This window comes from Podarcis tiliguerta (genome assembly GCF_965153285.1).
Source record: "Podarcis tiliguerta genome assembly, chromosome: 1".
NCBI lineage: Eukaryota > Metazoa > Chordata > Lepidosauria > Squamata > Lacertidae > Podarcis > Podarcis tiliguerta.
Genome location: NC_139534.1, coordinates 44,847,689 through 44,865,654, shown reverse-complemented (window position 1 = coordinate 44,865,654; position 17,966 = coordinate 44,847,689). Strand labels below are relative to the sequence as shown.

Sequence of the window (17,966 nt, the reverse complement as noted above, 5' to 3'; positions counted from 1 at the left end):
TTGAGAAAGATACCCTTTTGGAAGCTTACCCTGTTTTGCAAAGCTAGGAACCAGCATTGAGGCCAAGTGTTCCTCTCCTCCGGCATCACACACTGGATCTGGTGGGTAGACCCTGGCTTATTATTTAACAGTAAGCTACAGTTCCCTGGTTCAGACATAACAAGAACAAGCCAGGATCTTCATGCTGAAACCAGTGTGCCCTGAGACAGAGCAGAGGAGGGACATGGAGAGGAGTGCTCAGTCCCAATGCTCGTTCATAGCTTCATATATAATTGATTATGAAGTGTCAAACAATTTGCAGGAGTGGGCTAATGTGTGGCAAGAACAGGTGCTGAGCTATGTAGGAGTAAAATAACTGTGCTATAGATTTTAACATGAGAAATATTGGGCAGCCCTGGCCTACCTGCTTATGCAGCCTGGAGACATGTTCTGTGCGATGACACTCCCCACTCATCTGCTCAGACCTACAATGTCTAGCATGGTTCCCCATGGGGATCTTTTCAGTTGTGCCAAGCGTTTCTACACCAGGAATAAGACAGTTCAGGAATATCTAGTCCCAACTTTGAAACTCACGGTCTACGTGATAAGGAAATTGGCATGGCAATTATGCTAAGTATTACAGCCAGGCAGGTAACCAAAGCTCAGTAACTTGCATTCACCTACCATGAAATGTGACTAATTCTGTACTAAAAGAAGAGTTGCTACTGAATGTCTCATAAAGAAAAAAATCAAAGTGAATTTGAAAGGTCCTGCTCAGCTGAAACATCTATAGCAAGGATAGGGAACACATGAGTTGTTGGTCTCCACAACGTCCATCAGTCCCACCTAGAACACACAGTGGTCAGGGATTATGGGAACTGAATCAAGTCTGTAGGAATTTCAAGGGGAAGTGAAATAATTTCTTTAAGATTATTGAAATGTCAGAGGTTGAGGTTTGCACATCTGTAATCTAGAAGAAGAAGAAGAGTTTGGATTTGATATCCCGCCTTTCACTCCCTTTAAGGAGTCTCAAAGCGGCTAACATTCTCCTTTCCCTTCCTCCCCCACAACAAACACTCTGTGAGGTGAGTGAGGCTGAGAGACTTCAAAGAAGTGTGACTAGCCCAAGGTCACCCAGTAGCTGCATGTGGAGGAGCGGAGACGTGAACCCGGTTCCCCAGATTACAAGACTACCGCTCCCAACCACTACACCACACTGGCTCTACTGACAGATTTTACGCTCAGCAACATTTGAGATGAATTTGGAGGGTCCTTTTTTCTGTGAAATATATGAAAGCATTTTTCATTATCCAGCACCTGCTTCTACTATGTGGTTGTGATGTTCCCCTGAGTCTCTCAACCAAATAGCTTTGGAGGGTGTACACTCTTTAATATCTTGTATCAGGTTGGTTGGGGTGCAGGTAGGGCAAGCATATTATAACCAGAGTCCTCTCTCTTACTTTTTCAGCATTTTTCTGAAAGAGCTGGAAAAATATGAACAACTCCCTGAAGATGTGGGTCATTGCTTTGTCACCTGGGTAATGAGTCTTAACATAGCACCATTTATTAATGGATGTCTTGAGCATTTGTAACAGGGACTGAGTAGCTTTAAGTAGGCCAAAGTAGTGGACCGTGCAGTTCTTCAGGCAGTACTTTGTTGAATGGTAATTGAACCTTTATAGGAAGTTTTCCTCAAACATTAATTTCAGCCATCTAATAAGTCAGCTATTTGCAAAAGGTTGCAAATCATCACAGGGCACCAGACTTCTGCCAATGGACAATCAGATCAATATAACACAATGCAACTTAAAATTTGAAATTCCAGGGTTCATCTGCTAACATAGATTTGTTTTGATCAAATAACTTCTATGTACTAAGTACAAGTTTAAGACAGATCCAGAATTTTTAAGGTGGACCGTACCATAGGTAACAGAAACATTTATATTTCGATTTTTAGAAAATCTCAGTTCCTAATTTAATTATTTCTAAGCACCTCATCTTACATATTGTGCAAGATATATTTCTGTGGCAAAAAGGACTTTTAAATAGACACTGAAATATGTCAGTGGGCACTATAGATAAAATTTTCAAAAGGACACACATTTAATTAATAGGAAAGACAATCATGATTTTCTTGTAGATTTTTTTCTACTAGTCTAACATACTCTGTTATACTTTTTATTGTTCCTTTCATTTGCAGTACATTTCTAATTAGAGGGGACAGGCATAAAGTATTCATTTATTCTGTGAAAGTTGAATCGGAAATGCTGCAAGTACAACTCTTGATCATCTTGCCTTTCCCCCCTCTTGGTGTTTATTTTCACAGGCAGATAAATTTCAGATGTATGTTACCTACTGTAAAAATAAGCCTGACTCCAGCCAGCTAATCCTAGAACATGCGGGAACATTCTTCGACGTAAGCGTTTATTGTTTTTCTATGTCAGATTAGACAATAACATGTGCTGTTCTTTGCTGTTGCAATGGCCATCCAGTTTGGAGGCTTGTTGGTTATATGAGAGTTTTTTGCACTTGTGGTATTAGACACCATGCAGCAGAGACTTGATGGCTGCCTCAGTTTCCCTCTCGTCTCATTTTCTCCTGGCTGCCACTGAAAAATTAGAACTGCACTGGCCCAGTTCACAAATAGCACTAAGCCAAACCATGGCTAAATATAAACATGCAAGTATGTGCATACTTGTAGTAAACATTGTGACTGTTTAGCACCTTCCCCAGTCCTACCGCTGCGCTACCTGGAGCTGTGCCATAGTTTGCTTAGCATTGCTGTATGTCTGACCCAGGGCCTGTGGTTTATCTATCTCAGTGGACCCAATCCAGACGTCTGTGGTGTTTCAGCCTGAGAGCTGATGCAGCAAAACCTTCTGCCCTGGCCAGTTTGTGTGGAAGGACTGTGCAAGTGGTGGTGGTTATGCCACTTCATCAAACCCATTGCTATTGGCCAGGAGTTTGGATTAAATCTGCTCTCCTGAAGTCTCCGAAGCCCAGATGCACTAGTGGTACATTTTAATTTTCCCATACAGCTCTTTGTATCCTGGTCTTATTCCATTAATAGAAGTGTAAATTCAATGGCCAACTCAAATTTGAATGAGAAATTTCAAATTCTAATGGGCAGTGATTTGGGACTTTTTGCTAAAATTTGGATTGTGCTACCTACATTTTACTAATAGAATTCAAATTTACCCCTAATATTTGAGACTGTGTGTATTAAAAATATATATAAATTTAAAAGTCTGGGGGGAGAAATGAATATTGCTTAATTTTAAACAATTTTTAGGGCCAAACTAGGTGAAACATTAGAGATCTGTGACTGGTTCTGCCTTCTTTTCAGCAGATAACAGCCACAAGGAACCCATTCCAGATTAGGGCAGCAGCACTGTGGAATGAAGGCTAACTCTTTTTCCAAATGCTGTTTACCCAATGAAAATCCCCTGTCAACCACTGCTTTCTTTGCTTTGAGCCAAGGCAGTTTTTCAGGAACAAAAACTGCCCAGAACTACTCTCAGCTTGCGCTATAGGTAGGGCTCCAGTTTGGCTGGGTCCCTGCTCTACTTAGCATAATGGTTAATCTAGTCCTAAATTGAACATCTCAAATTACAAATATCATCCCTTGGCAGTCTTTCCACCTAGATGCAGCTGTTAAAGTCTTATATGACTCGCCTCATTACACGCCCTTGATTACATTTTCTCTTTTTAGCTCATTGTTTAGAACATTTTCGAGTGAGTTAAGGAAAAAGAAAGGTGGAGAGAGTATTATTCTTTTTAATTGGGCAGCGTCCCATAGGAGTCTCTTTTAGAATTATCCCTGTCCCTTTGGTGAATATATGTGTGATAGTTAAATATATGAACCAGCAGGTGGCATTCTTGCCTACTCAAAGGTTTCTGGAAGGGATGTAACATTTCAGCAGATTTACATGTTTAACAGGGTATTGACACAGATTAGAAGGCATTTGCCTGGCTAAGCTTTTCTAGCCCAGCTGCGTTATGCTGGTTAGAAATATTCTGATAATGCTTAATACAAAAAAAAAGTTGATGTTTCATCCCATTTATGTTTTGCAATTGAGTTTCTAGGCTAAAAAATCCCTTTTCCTGAAAAGCAACAGGAAGAAAAAGAAGCTGACTTTTTGTGCCTTCTGGAGAGTTAGTCTGACTGTACTTTGTCATAGCTGCTCACATAGTCATTCAATCATGCAAAAAGACTGCAAAATGTTCCTTGCTTGATTTGGCACCTCTTCAGGTGTCATTTTCAGAAGCAGGGCAGCAGAAAATCAGAGATGGGGAACATTATGGTGGAAATTAGGTCCTCTGGGAACATTATCAGATATCTTCTTGTCTAATTCTGGACTTATACTTAGAACTGATTTTTATATTTTTAGTGTGAGCTGACAGCAGTCTAAACTAACATTGGCACAAGATGGATAAAAGCCAACAATACTGGGCATAATCCAGGCAAAGTGCACAAAGAGTGGGTTGTGGAGGCCTCCTTCCACTAAAATCCAGCCTGCAGGGGATTGTGGCTTCCCCTGCTGTAACCTGGCTGAACCAGAAGACAGCTTACCTGTGCCTTATTTATTTATTTACTTAGTAAATTTATGTACCATTCCTCATCTAAAGATCACATATACACACAGCATCCAGTGGCCCAGGTAGGGACCATATCAAGGATGCAGATTAATCCTGATCAGGATGCAGTTGAGGAGGCTGGGCCATGATGAGTGTGTATTTCACAGCAGGGTGAGGGTTACAGTTTGGGGCGGCATTGGGTAGGACAACAGTGTGTTTGGGAACCATGTCTGTGTGTCCTGGGATCACCGTCAGTGTACTGCTGCTCTATGTGAGGCCTGATGCCCAGGCCTGGTGCCAGTGGTCAGACAGATTGGGCACTAGTCAGGAAACCAAGGGGCTCAGCAGGATCCCTCTTCAACCCAGCCCACCTGTGCCTACAGGGCAGCTGGATGCTCAATTTAGCAGGTGGTGGTACCATATTATTATTATTATTAATTGAATTTGTATACCACCCTTCATTGGAACATCACAGGACAGTTCACAACACAAAAATACAAAATGAGAATACAAAATACATAATACATAATAAAACAAAAACAAACCATTGATAAGGACTGCATTCATCTGCTCCATTCCCAATGAGCCAAAATTCATTCAGGGATTAAATGTGGCTTCACATGCATGTTTCCTTGCCCATCCATGTGAGAGCTGCACTTCCTACACAGGGATAAGGAATAGTGTCATCTCATTCTGTGCAACTAGGTTCAAAAGCATCAGGGAAACTGAACTAATTATGGCCCCTTCACTTGTTGCACAGAGTTTCTGTATGGAAGGTACTTACAGTTTGTGTAACAAAACAGGGAAGCACTCAGTGGGTGGCCTATGAGAAAACATGATCTCTCAGAGAATGATAACTTGGGTCTACTTTGCACAGTTGAAAGGATTACTGAACTAAACAAAAGAAGCACTATATTAAGGATGGAGAACCAGGGGCCCAGGGGCCACATCTAGCACTCACAGCCTTTCTATTAATCCTAGCATCCTCTCCTTCAAGCCCTATACCCTCATCAGCATAGGCCCAAACCCTCATACCAATGCCTGCCAAAGTAAGTCAACAGCCTCCATGCTTGGAAGCACTTGTATATTCAAAGAAGTGTCTGTGCCTTTCCATTCTTCCTCTGGCATTCTTGCCTGCACTCAGAAGTGCTTGGATGCTCCAGGGAGTTTTCTGCAGCTCTCGACTTCTTCCAAAAGCACTTGGGTATGTTCAGAGGCACTTGTCCATTACTGCTGCCTCCCACTTATCCCAAAGCAATAATTATCCCAATCAGAGTTGTTTCATCTCCCTCAGTCACAACCAACATAAGCAAAATCAGACTTCAGATTTCTCTCTCACACACCGCCCTGTTGTTGTTAGATTGATTGAAAGAAAGCTTTCTGTTGTCATTGTCCCACTGGGGACAGAGAGCCCAGCTTGATATAAAAGACAAATAGCATAGGGCTACTTGAAAAAGCGAGAGATAATACACAGAGATGGGGGGGGGGGGGGCAGAGAGACACAGAGACTGAGATGAAGAGGGTGGAAGGGAAGGAGAGCAAAACTCCTGTCGCCCTGAACTGTAGGAAGGAGTAGCCTGATAAGATGAATCTGGAGAATCTGGAACAGGGAAAGCTGAATGTTATACAAAAGCATGCACCCAAATGTGTATTTGTGTGGAAGGATGGGTGTGAAAGGGATGTGAATAGGGTGTGTATGTGGTTCCACCCCCACCTACTTTTGCTTTATTCCCTTCTGCTGGCATGTGGCCTGCAGATGTTTACCCATGGGGAATGCTTTCTCCTGCACATGCACTGTATGCTATATGTAACCCTATATGCAATTGAAATTAATAAGAAACCCATGTATAGATTGTAACTTGTGACTACATGCAAGTCTTTCATTATCCATGCCACATGCTCTGAGAAGCCACGGCCAACTAAGTTTTCTCAGTGTGAGGAGAAACTGTTTATCAGAAGTTACGATCAACACACTAGTTTTTGTACATATCCTTATAGTAATTCTTACAGTAATTGACTGTTGAAATGGGAATCAGTCATGGGGCAAAACAGAGCATCATTCACCAAAGGATTACATTGTGCCTTGGAAATGAAGCAGAGCTGACTGTCTTTACTCAGCAACTCTCTTAACACATAGGTGGATTCTTGCTGCTTCATTATTTCTCCAGACTGGAACTATATAATATCAAAGTTGCACCTTCCTCTGAGAGCAGCTGCTGCTTGTTCTTGCTACATGCACTGCAGTAGCTCAAATTGTAGGGGTCCAGAGTGGGCCTGGCCTTGTTACCTTTTGTAATCACCCCTTAAGAACATGGTTTTGCTAAAATAGGAGAGGGGGAGTCAGGAGTTAGGCCTTATTGATTTCATAACAAAGTCCCTTGTCCTGCTCTGTCATAACTTGAGCAGTGCCAAACACTTTTGTTTCAGGAAATTTTAAATTGTGTCACTGCACATCTTTGTTTAGATACTCTACACAGAAACAAAGCACTTCAGTTTAGGAGCAATTTGAAGAAGACAGGGAGAACTCTCCTATGTCTATGGATTGTGATGAGAATCAGGAAGATTTAACTGGCTTTCTCTTGTTTGCTGAACAGAAAAGGAACAATACATATTATGCCCCATTAATTTTGTTGGGGCTGTATTTCACACAGATTTAGTAAACCATGCTCAAAGGGTTCCTGCAAGTTAAAAAGCAATCGAAATTTCCATATATAGAAGGGGCTTAGTGATTCCCCCACCATCCCTGCCAAAATATTAAAATTGATCTTGGCTTTAATGTTAATTATCAAGAAAAAGTCACCTTTTTATGGGAGTAAAGATCTGTTTAAAACAAACCATTTATTATTTTACTGGGAAAGCGTTAACTGACATATTTGTATTGAACGGTCTCCCTCAATGACCACAAGGAATGTTATAAAATTTCTCTGTGGATATACTGTTATCCATCAGGTAACCACATAATAATCATCTATTCAAAAAAAACTGGTCAGCCCAGGTATTGTGCAGCTAAAATTGATTATGTGTGGCTGCTTTTCAAACTGACTAAGTCTAGGAACTTTTTCATCATGTTCTATTTATATGTTTAACTTAACTGTGGTTTTGTTTTGACTTTTTTAAAGGAAATTCAGCAGAGGCATGGTCTGGCCAACTCCATTTCCTCATACTTAATCAAACCTGTCCAGAGGATTACCAAATACCAGCTTTTATTGAAGGTACATCAGTGATTTGTTTCTTTTCTTATGATTCTTATTTGCATATGCCTTTATTTAACTGATGGTACACTAACTGAGAGGAATGTGAATCCCACACCAGCTCAGATTGAGTAATCTAACTTAGATTTCATTTACAAGGTACATTGTGATACTAGATAGCAGGCTTGGAGAATCATTAAGTTCTTCATTGTTATAATAATATATGTTGCATTTCTTCCTTGTCCTCTCCTGGTCCTGCTTCTGTTGTGCTACCCAGGGCTAAGCGACGGTTTGGCTTAGCATCACATCTGAACCTGAGGATGTGGTTTGTTTCCTCTAAACAAAGCATGAGTTGTAAATCAAGAGCAAACCATAGTTGTGGCTCATGGTTTGTCTGTAGTAAGACAAACGGCAAGCCTGGGTTTGGATATACTGCTAAGCCAAACCATAGCTTTATCCCAGGTAATGTGGCAGCAGCAGAACTGGAGGAGGAGCATAGCAGTCACTATAATCTCTCCAGGAACCCACATGTTTGCTCGTCTGCAAGTCACTATCAAAATGGCATGGGTCACATGCAGAGTCACTGGGTGGAGCTCAGAGATGGTTGGGTCACAAAGGAGAAAACGGGCTGAAGCAATATTGTGATGATAATACCCAGTACTGAACTTAACTTTAATATTCAGTAAAGTGGAGAATGAGTGTTTGTTATTGATGTTATATCAACATTATCTACATCTGACAAGATACACACTCATCCAGGTGCCTAATACCTTGATTTGAATGTTCTTATTGACTGCAAATTAAGGAAGCAGCAATCTTTTATGGGGTTCAGTTTTGTTTTCTGTTTCTCTTCAGGAGCTTTTAACATGCTGTGAAGAAGGGAAGGGAGAACTCAAGGATGGTTTGGAAGTGATGCTCAGTGTTCCCAAGAAAGCCAATGATGCCATGCATGTTAGCATGTTGGAAGGTAAGCATATTTTGACAGCAGGGAGAGGAATGTTTCTACATACATACATACATACATACATACACACACACACACATACATACATGAATGAATACACCAGTAAGTGCAGAAGTGAGTGTTCTTTTGGAAGGATAAATAGATAACTGCATTTACAGATACTTGGCTTTACTAACTAACTTTGCAGATTCCTGCTCCCAAAGAAAGAATGAAAGAAAGAACTTGAGACTGTCTATAACTTGTGCCACACATTCTTAAAAGTTTTTGTTTTCAACACACAACATACCTCCTTGAAGTTGCCACACTTTGTCCAAGTTTAACTAGTACCCCATTCCTTTCTCAGCACATCTTCACCAATCCCTTTCCCTCTTGTTGCATAATATATTTTTTGTTCTGTACAGTAGTTTTGTACAACTTTAGCAAGTGTGTATTTGCATCAGAGTTCCAAAGGGCCATTGCTTCCTCACCCCATTTATGGAATCCCCCTTTTGGGAAGGAAAAGGGGGTCTCGGTGGTGGAACACAAGATTGATATGGCAAGGAGGTCAGACACAATCTCAGACTTGCACAGAATTTCATGGCATTTATAGATATGGCACATATGTCCTCTTCCCTTACTTTTGGTAATTCTTTAGAGAACAAGTTTCATTTCTCAGTCTCTGTCTTATCAGTTTGTCTAAAACCAACTTCATTTCATGATCTTTATGTTTTTCATTTGATCTGATTTGTTTTATATGTAGGATTTGATGAAAATCTGGATGTTCAGGGAGAACTGATCCTTCAAGATTCCTTTCAAGTGTGGGACCCCAAATCTCTCATCCGGAAGGGTCGTGAGAGACATTTGTTTCTCTTTGAAATTTCTCTTGTTTTCAGCAAAGAGATCAAAGATTCTGCAGGGCACACTAAATATGTTTACAAGAACAAATTACTGGTATGTTTGCTGAGACTAGGATGAATGTTTGTATGGGCTTATTTTTTAAGTATGAAGGGTGGGGAATTAAGGTGTGCATGTCTTTGTACCAAATTTGGAAGATGCTAGCAGTTTGGTGCCACATCCCATGAGGATTAGCTTTATTCTACTTTACTTGGGAAGCAATGTGCAGAGGATACCTGAAAAGGCTTAACACTATTCAATAAAGTTACATTCGTTGCAGTATGATACTAGATGTGAGTTTCTTCCTAGCCTCAGTTCTAAATCTGTAGAAAATGTGTTTCCCAACCATCTCTCTTTCCTAACAGACCTCAGAGCTGGGAGTGACAGAGCATGTGGAAGGAGATCCCTGCAAATTTGCCTTGTGGTCTGGACGGACTCCCTCCTCAGATAACAAAACAGTGCTGAAAGTGAGTCTCCAAGTTTATTTTCTGTGTCTTCATCTCATTGTTCTACCTCAGCAGCCATATGTTGTTAGATAAATCTAGCTCTGTGGTACAACTGGCAGTTTGATATTGAGTTTGATGTAGAATAGAGTCCAGTTCTTCAGACTGTGGTTCCTTAGCAGTTCTCTACTTCAACAGCTGGGAGTCTGCATACCTATACAGTCCACCTGATGATGTTGCATTCATAATGATGTAGCAGCTGAACTGGCCTTGAGGTAGGAGTTAGGATGCTGTGCCCATATGATTTAGCCACCTTGGGTCCTGTGCTGTGATGGGGATGCAGATCCTGCCAAACACAATGGCTCCTGTTCACCCACTCTCCCCATTTCAGGGCTTTCTACCAGCAAGTGATTGGGTCCCGCCCCCCCCCCCCCCGCCAAGCTACTTATCACCAATTGGCCTAAAAGTTTCCCTCATGTCTCCTCAAGAACAACTTAAAGTAGCATAAAGTTAAAGGATCCCTGACTATTAGGTCCAGTCGTGGGTGACTCTGGGGTTGCGGCATTCATCTCACTTTATTGGCCAAGGGAGCCAGCATACAACTTCCGGGTCATGTGGCCAGCATGACTAAGCTGCTTCTGGCGAACCAGAGCAGCGCATGGAAACGCCGTTTACCTTCCCACCAGAGTGGTACCTATTTATCTACTTGCACTTCGTGCTTTCGAACTGCTAGGTTGGCAAGAGCTGGGACAGAGCAACGGGCGCTCACCCCATTGCAGGGATTCGAACTGCCGACCTTCTGATCAACAAGCCCTAGCCTCTGTGGTTTAACCCACAGCGCCACCCGCATAGAACTTGGCTTAAGACATGCATGGTGACTAATCAGAGATAACAAGGTTTTAATGAAGCGTGTATAAAAGTGTACTAAAGTGATACAATAATTTCTTAAGAAAAGGGTTTTACGTGGAAAGGTTATAGAAAAACAAACTCAACCCACAAATGGAGCAAAAAACAACAACAAATTAATCATGAAGGCTTACATACAAATTCCACACACTCTCTAGTCACATTCCTTAAGGCTACAGATTTAGGACCATCTTGCAATATTGATCTGCCTCTCTAAGGATTTCCTGGGTACTTGTAACCTGAAAGTTCATTTGATTTACAAATCAAACAACACACCTTTCAAAGGCTTGAAAGAGAATGATGGCCCTTGTCCTTGATATACAACATACTTTCCTAACTAAAACAAGGCACCTAGCAAGTTAATTTTTTTTTTTTTAAAAAGTAAGGTCTAGAAGGTTGATAGGAAATTAAATCATGCCCAAGCATTGCTAGGAAAAGTCCATGTGGTCCAATTGAATGCAGATCAGGTACAAATTATCAGATTCATGAGACTGAAGTAGTCTGCAGGGGGGGGGGTTAAAATTGGTTTTTATTAAAGATTTTCTTATGTTAAAAAACAAACACATAAACAAGGAAGAGGACATATAGCGTCTCCATTTTCAATTCATAGAGTCTTTTTCATAGTTGGTTTATGTTCGGTATGAGACACTATTGTTATAGACATGCAGTTGTGGGGGGAGAGGAGGGAGGGGGAAATGGTCTGTGGTGTTGACGTGGTGTGACGTAAGGAATGTATTTGCTATTCATTGCTTATAACAGAAGAGAATCAAGTTCACTGAAAGTTCCTTTATAGTATTCCCCTCCGCCCCTTAAGTACTGCCCAGTCTCTCTGGATTGTTTTGATTCTAACGATTTTTTCACCACCTGAACAAGCTGGTCATTTTTGCTGATTGATTTTGTTTTAACAAGGACCTTGTAGCATAGAGAAATCCTGGTGATGGAACACCATCCTATTTCCCCCTCTGTCAGGCATATTGTATTTCATGTACTACACACATTTATCTGGTTTTTGCTAAAGCAGCTGGTCAGGTGCTTTTGACACTTGAACTACTTATGATTTACCCAGGCAGATTGTTCTCTAATGAAGAACAAAGGAATGGAAGAAACTGAAACAAAGCACTAGAACACGAAGCCATACTTCTGCTTTCTCTGTTGAATTCTTTAGGCATCCAATATTGAAACAAAACAAGAGTGGATAAAAAATATTCGGGAAGTGATTCAGGAAAGGATGATACACTTAAAGGGAGCCTTGAAAGAGCCAATACAGCTCCCCAAAACCCCAGCAAAGCAAAGAAACAACAGTAAGAGGTAATCCTAGTAATTCCTTGGAATAGCCATGATTTTTAATCACTTGATGCTCTGCTTAAGATAATTGGTTTGCTATGCAATGGCTTTGTGAAGATTTCTCAATGTGGGAGTAATTGTATAAATTACGTTTCAGTGAATATCAACAGCACAATAAACTTTGTCTACAGGGATCAGTTTCTCCCATAGCCATTGCCTTGGATCCAGCAGAATTCAGGCATGGCTCTGTCTCTCAGCTGCCCAGCTGGTTCCTTGCTTCTAGTTCACACTCCTCAACTCTGGCCTTTGTCTTTCTAACTAACTGTTATATGTGGGAGCCCCCAACCCTGACCCATTTTACCTCTAGCTTGGAGCCACTTCCTTTGTTAACCTTAGCAACCCATACTTAGCCGGCCATTACCAAAAAACTTGCCTAGCTATTCCAGCAATTGAATCCTTGTTGGATCCAGGAATTAGAAGAGACTCAGGCATATAACCTGCCCCCTGCTACATACCCCAAAAAATCATAATAGTATGACTTACAGAGAGAACATTTGAATGGAAAGGTAGGAAATACTCCAAACTCTTATAAAATGGAGGAAATATATAAATGGAGGGGAAGGGTATCAGTACATTAATGTTTTGTACGTTTTTCCTTAAAGATTGTTATGATTTCTTAATTCAAACTACTAAAAATGCAAAGACTGAGAAATGACCCTTGGCAATTGGTGTCCGTTTTCCAAAACAGCAAGGCTATAATCTAGATAGCTTGGTTTGGTTATGTGAGAAATCCAAGCAGAATGGGCTATGGGCAGTCCACCCTCATTACAGAGCTATTTTAAGAAACCTTGCTGTCACCATATAAGCCCAGGATAGTCAATTTCCAAGAGCAAACATGGTTATTATGTGCTAGCTTCATGGTAGAGGTGACATCATTCTAAATTACAGATTGAGTTGTAACACAAATGTGATCGGCTGAGCAACTGACTCTTCACACACTAGCAGAGCAGTTTTCAAATCCATTGACGAAATTTTCTGGTTCTTTCCCCGCAGAGAGGGAGGAGAAGATGCCGACAGCCAAGGAGATGGGAGCAGTCAGCCAGACACAATTTCAATTGCATCCAGAACTTCTCAAAATACAGTGGACAGTGACAAGGTAGGATTTGTTCTTGAAAATATAGCACTGCTGATTCTACGTAGAAGAATCTGAAGTATTAAACTGTAGTCAGAGATAAAAATTAAGTGTTCTATCTTTTTGGAACTGCTTAAACTGTCTGTTTATGTGCCATTGCTGCACAGAGTTCATATCAGGTCATGTCCAACTTTGTCCCTCAGCTGACAGAAGTCTCTTTGATCCTGTGGAGGTTTCCATGAGTGGAAAGGGACAGGAGATGATTTTTGCAAATTTCCCTTGTGCTGCTTTCCATTCTATTCAAAAACATCCTCTGGAGCAGATTTGAGGGGCACAGAAAATATTACCTCCTCCCAAAGGAGGTTGTACAGTCTCCCTCAGGAGGTTGTGGATTCTCCTTCCTTGGAGGTTTTTAAGCAGAGGTTGGATGGCCATCTGTCATGGATGCTTTAGCTGAGATTCCTGCGTTGCAGGTGGTTGGAATAGATGACCTTTGGGTCCTTTCCAACTCAAAGATTCTATGATTCAATGTTTCTGCCTTTCTACTCATAGAAGCTTCAATTGGATCAAATTGCCCTTCTCTCATTGAAGAGACACAATTGAATACAACTCATTCTTTGTGAGTGTGAGCATCCTGGAAAAGTAAAACAGCCAGGCTGGATTCGCTCCATAAACTGGATCCTGGGTTATTTTTTCTTTCTTTCTTGGCACATTGGCATTGTGAATTGCACGTCATCCTTAAGTAGTTATCACCAAGAATTTATGTGATGCAAATGTAAAAGAGCTGAGTTGCACTCAAATCTGTGGCACCATAACATGGAAAAGATGTTCCTTTCCAAGTAATGTCCATGTGTTACTCCTGCTCTGTAATAGCAGGTGGAGGAGGAAGGATGGGCAAGGAGGCAAGGGCTGATTAGCAGGGCCAGCCTGATAGCATAAGCAACCTAAGTAGTCACTTGGGGAAGGAATGTTTTTAAGGTTGTAAGTAGATTAGTGTGTGATTTGTGATTTGTAGCCCAGAAACTCTTTCAATATTCTGGTGGCCATCAGGGTACTACTTCTGGATTGAGGGAAATTTTAAGGCACACATTTCAGATTGTACAGCACAATTGCTTGGAGGCATAGACAGATGGGGAGCTTGTTGGACCCTGGAAATTGGTGGTGTTAGAAGAGGCCCTGTCAGGAATTGATAAACCACATATGAAGAGGGCTGCCAGGTCCAGGAACTCAAACGCACTTCAGCAAGAACAGCACAAGATTTTAGTGGGGTGTCCAAGATGCAAAACCTGGTAAGGAGTCATTTTGTGGGATTGAATAGTCTCTATCTTTTCTCTCTTTGACATAGTGGAATGCTTGAAGATGATTGGATTCTGTTTTCATTGAATGCATTATTCAGATCTGGATATTCAGTTGCCATATTAATTTGATTGGGAACAGAAATGCATCTGCTTGGTATTGTTTCCTGATCTTTCAGCGGTGACAGATAGATAGATCATAGATAGATCGATAGACAGACAGACAGACATATAGATAGATAGAGTCCCAAGGCACACAGTTCAGAATGCAGACTTCTGTTTCAGTGTATCTGAAGAAGTGTCCATGCACATGAAAGCTTATACCCAGAACAAACTTAGTTGGTCTCTAAGGTGCTACTGGACAATTTTTTTATTTCATTTCGACTGTTACCTAGCTGAATCTAGAATCATGCAGAAGCAATTACTGAGCTGTAGTTTGCTGATTGCTATTGAGTCTTGAAATAACACTGTTTGGTTCAGGTAAAAAAGCAGTAAAGGTATAAAAAATTTCCTAAACTGCCTGAAGAGTATTGTCTGTGGTACATTTGGGACAATGCCATAGAATTATAGAAGTGTAGAGTTGGAAGGGTCATCTAGTCCAAAACCCTGCAATGCAGGAATCTGAACTAAACCATTGATGGCCATCCAACCTCTGCTTAGAAACCTCCAATGAAGGAGAGTCCACAACCAGCTGAGGGAGTCTGTTCCATGGTCGAACATATGTCCTTTCCAGAAGCAGGGTAAATATCATAAGCAGCATTGTTGGCAGAGCAAACCTGTGAAACAGGAGTAAATCTTAAATGAATAACTTTTATAGGAGTCCTAAGATATACAAATTATGTTTGCATTAAAGGCATATTCCGGTGTTATTGGTTTAATTTCCTTCCAATAAAGTGGCAGTCATATGATCCTTCACAGATGTCTAAAAGGTCAGTAGGGCTGGGCAAATGCACTGTTCCAAACACATTGTTCAGAAGCAGCACAAAAGTTAGCTATGCTTCTTCCTTTTGTTTTCTTTTCTTAGGACCAATTTTGTATGTGGTTTGCTTAAGCGATTAGAGATCAAGCTCTAGTTTGTTATCATGGTTGTATACTTGCTTAACTTTCTTGGCAGTCTGAATCTCTGAATTTCTTTTTTTGTAAAGAATGACATATTACAATTAAGCACATAATCAAAGCCCTTGAGAAACCACAATAATCTTGCTCACAATAAAAGTGACCTTAAAGCAAGGAACCAAGTCTGTTGGCAATACATTTTGAAGTCTGCAATATTTTGTCTGAAGGATCTTTTTCTTTTTTTCATTTCAAAATTTGGAAACTGTGGCAGAATTTAGACTGTACACCTTATCCTGACTATTGCAAAGCCTAGCAGATGCCAGCAGATCTACTCACTTATTGACCACTCTGGCCACCAACATCCCCATCCTCAAAGAAGATTATGCATTTTCTGAGAATTTAAGGCAAATTTCCCATGGCAACACATCTGCAGTGCCTCTCCAGCTGTTCCCATCCCTGCAAAACTGAAGCAAAGGCCAATCATTCAGTGATTTCCTATTATGTGCATATGTCACACATTGCTTTCTCAGGGAGTGATCAGGTTTTTTGAAACATCCAAAGGCTGCATGTTACAGGTGGAAAAAATGATTTCTAACCGGTCACATTTATACTAAAACATACTCAGCCAATTTATATACCACTCACTGAAAATATATATACAGTGCTACCTCTGGTTGTGGACGGGATCTGTTCCAGAGGTCTGGCCGGATCCTGAGGTTTTCGCAACTGGAGAGACTACTTCTGCGCACACGCATGTGGCAAAAACGCGGAAATATACTTCTGGGTTTCCTGCTTACGTATCCCGAAGTTTACGTCACCGGAGGGATATGTAAGCGAACGTACGACTGTATATATATGTGTGTGTGTGTGTGTGTGTGTGTGTGTGTGTGTGTATTCCTGTAGGCTGTGAACAATAAGAAAAATTTATCCAGGCTGTATTAATGCCATCAGAAATAGTGTCTGAACAGTTCGACACATTGGGTTGATATGGTGGCAGAATTTACCTGTCTCTTGCCTTCCATTTGCCTGCTCTTCTACTGCCTGTGTTCATTTTGCTTGGCTCAATATGCAGCTTGCTTGCTTGCTTGCTTACTTACTTACTTACTTACTTACTTACTTCTTTACTTACTTACTTTGTGCCTTAGTTATGCAACTGCTAAAATTCATCAACTCCCATCTACCACAGTCAGGAGCCAGGGGCCCATGGGGCTCTCATCTGAAGTCCATGCTTATGTTATATTTTCATATTGTAATGTATGGTATGGAGACTCCCTTCTGTTTGACTTGTATTTTGTTAACTTATTTCAAATTTCCTCCATGATGGGGAGGGGGCAGAATATGATTGTCACTTTGCCTTTTAGAGTTCTAGTCTGGCTTGTATTATTTTTGAGCATGTGTCTTCCTGCGATGCCACTGGGGAGCTGTAGTGGGAGGGTGGGCAAGCAGCTCTGTGTTGCTTGATGTCCTGTTTGGCTTGCATCATTGTGGATCCTGATTGGCTGCTGGAACATGGAGGAGGAAGCGTTGGCAGCTCCAGTGGTATTTAACTATTTTTTTAAAGTTAAATGTTTCTTTGGTGAGCATGAAGTCTCCCTTTGACAATACAACTCAGAATCCACTTATGATAACTTTCGCATATGGATTATCTGCAGAGGAATAGACAATGCCCTTTTTACCTTCAAATGTGCTGCTATCAAATATGCTGCCAAGAGTCTTTATGCTGTTTTAATGTACCCTCTCCCCAAATAGAAAACTCTTTTTATTCTAGTGGTCATAACTGTTTCAAGTGTAAGAATCAAACAACAACAGAACAAAACGCTATGTAGTTAGTGTTTTATATAAAGGCAGTGCTTTTTTTCAGGGGTTACTCAAGGGTACACGGTACCGGTACACCTCTCTTTTTTGTTAAAAAAATGTGGCACTTACTGTAACAGCTTCATGGTGAGTACTGGCACCTGTTTTTCTAGAAACAAGCACTGTATACAGGAATCAAGTCTTATCTATCAGATAGTAATGAGAATGCCATCATAGAGCAGGTGTACATTCCTGCAACATGTATCCTCAAATTTCTCTCTCCCCCCCCCCAACACACATATGGAAGTGGAGCCAATTCAGTAAGTGGGAATTATAAGAGCAGGCACAGGTTGAGATTCTGAATGCACACCCTCCCCACCCCTCCCTAGCAATAGAGAAACAAAGACTGGACTAAAACGCAATTCTCTGGCAGAAACAGCAGTTTCCCACCAAAGCCCAAGTAAGAGGTTA

The 17,966-nt window shown here is 41.0% G+C and overlaps 1 protein-coding gene across 20 annotated transcripts in view; it reads left to right on the top strand.

Moving 5' to 3' along the window:
- The window catches only part of KALRN (kalirin RhoGEF kinase), a 492,139-nt gene that overhangs the window by 359,570 nt on the left and 114,603 nt on the right, over window positions 1-17,966 (top strand). For all 20 annotated transcript variants that reach the window (XM_083404304.1, XM_083404303.1, XM_083404302.1 and 17 more), the window contains 8 exons: window positions 1,448-1,517; window positions 2,306-2,395; window positions 7,677-7,769; window positions 8,604-8,715; window positions 9,452-9,642; window positions 9,951-10,052; window positions 12,100-12,242; window positions 13,272-13,374. In XM_083404304.1, the coding sequence (XP_083260430.1) occupies window positions 1,448-1,517; window positions 2,306-2,395; window positions 7,677-7,769; window positions 8,604-8,715; window positions 9,452-9,642; window positions 9,951-10,052; window positions 12,100-12,242; window positions 13,272-13,374 (904 nt within the window). The remainder of the gene's footprint in view (window positions 1-1,447; window positions 1,518-2,305; window positions 2,396-7,676; window positions 7,770-8,603; window positions 8,716-9,451; window positions 9,643-9,950; window positions 10,053-12,099; window positions 12,243-13,271; window positions 13,375-17,966) is intronic.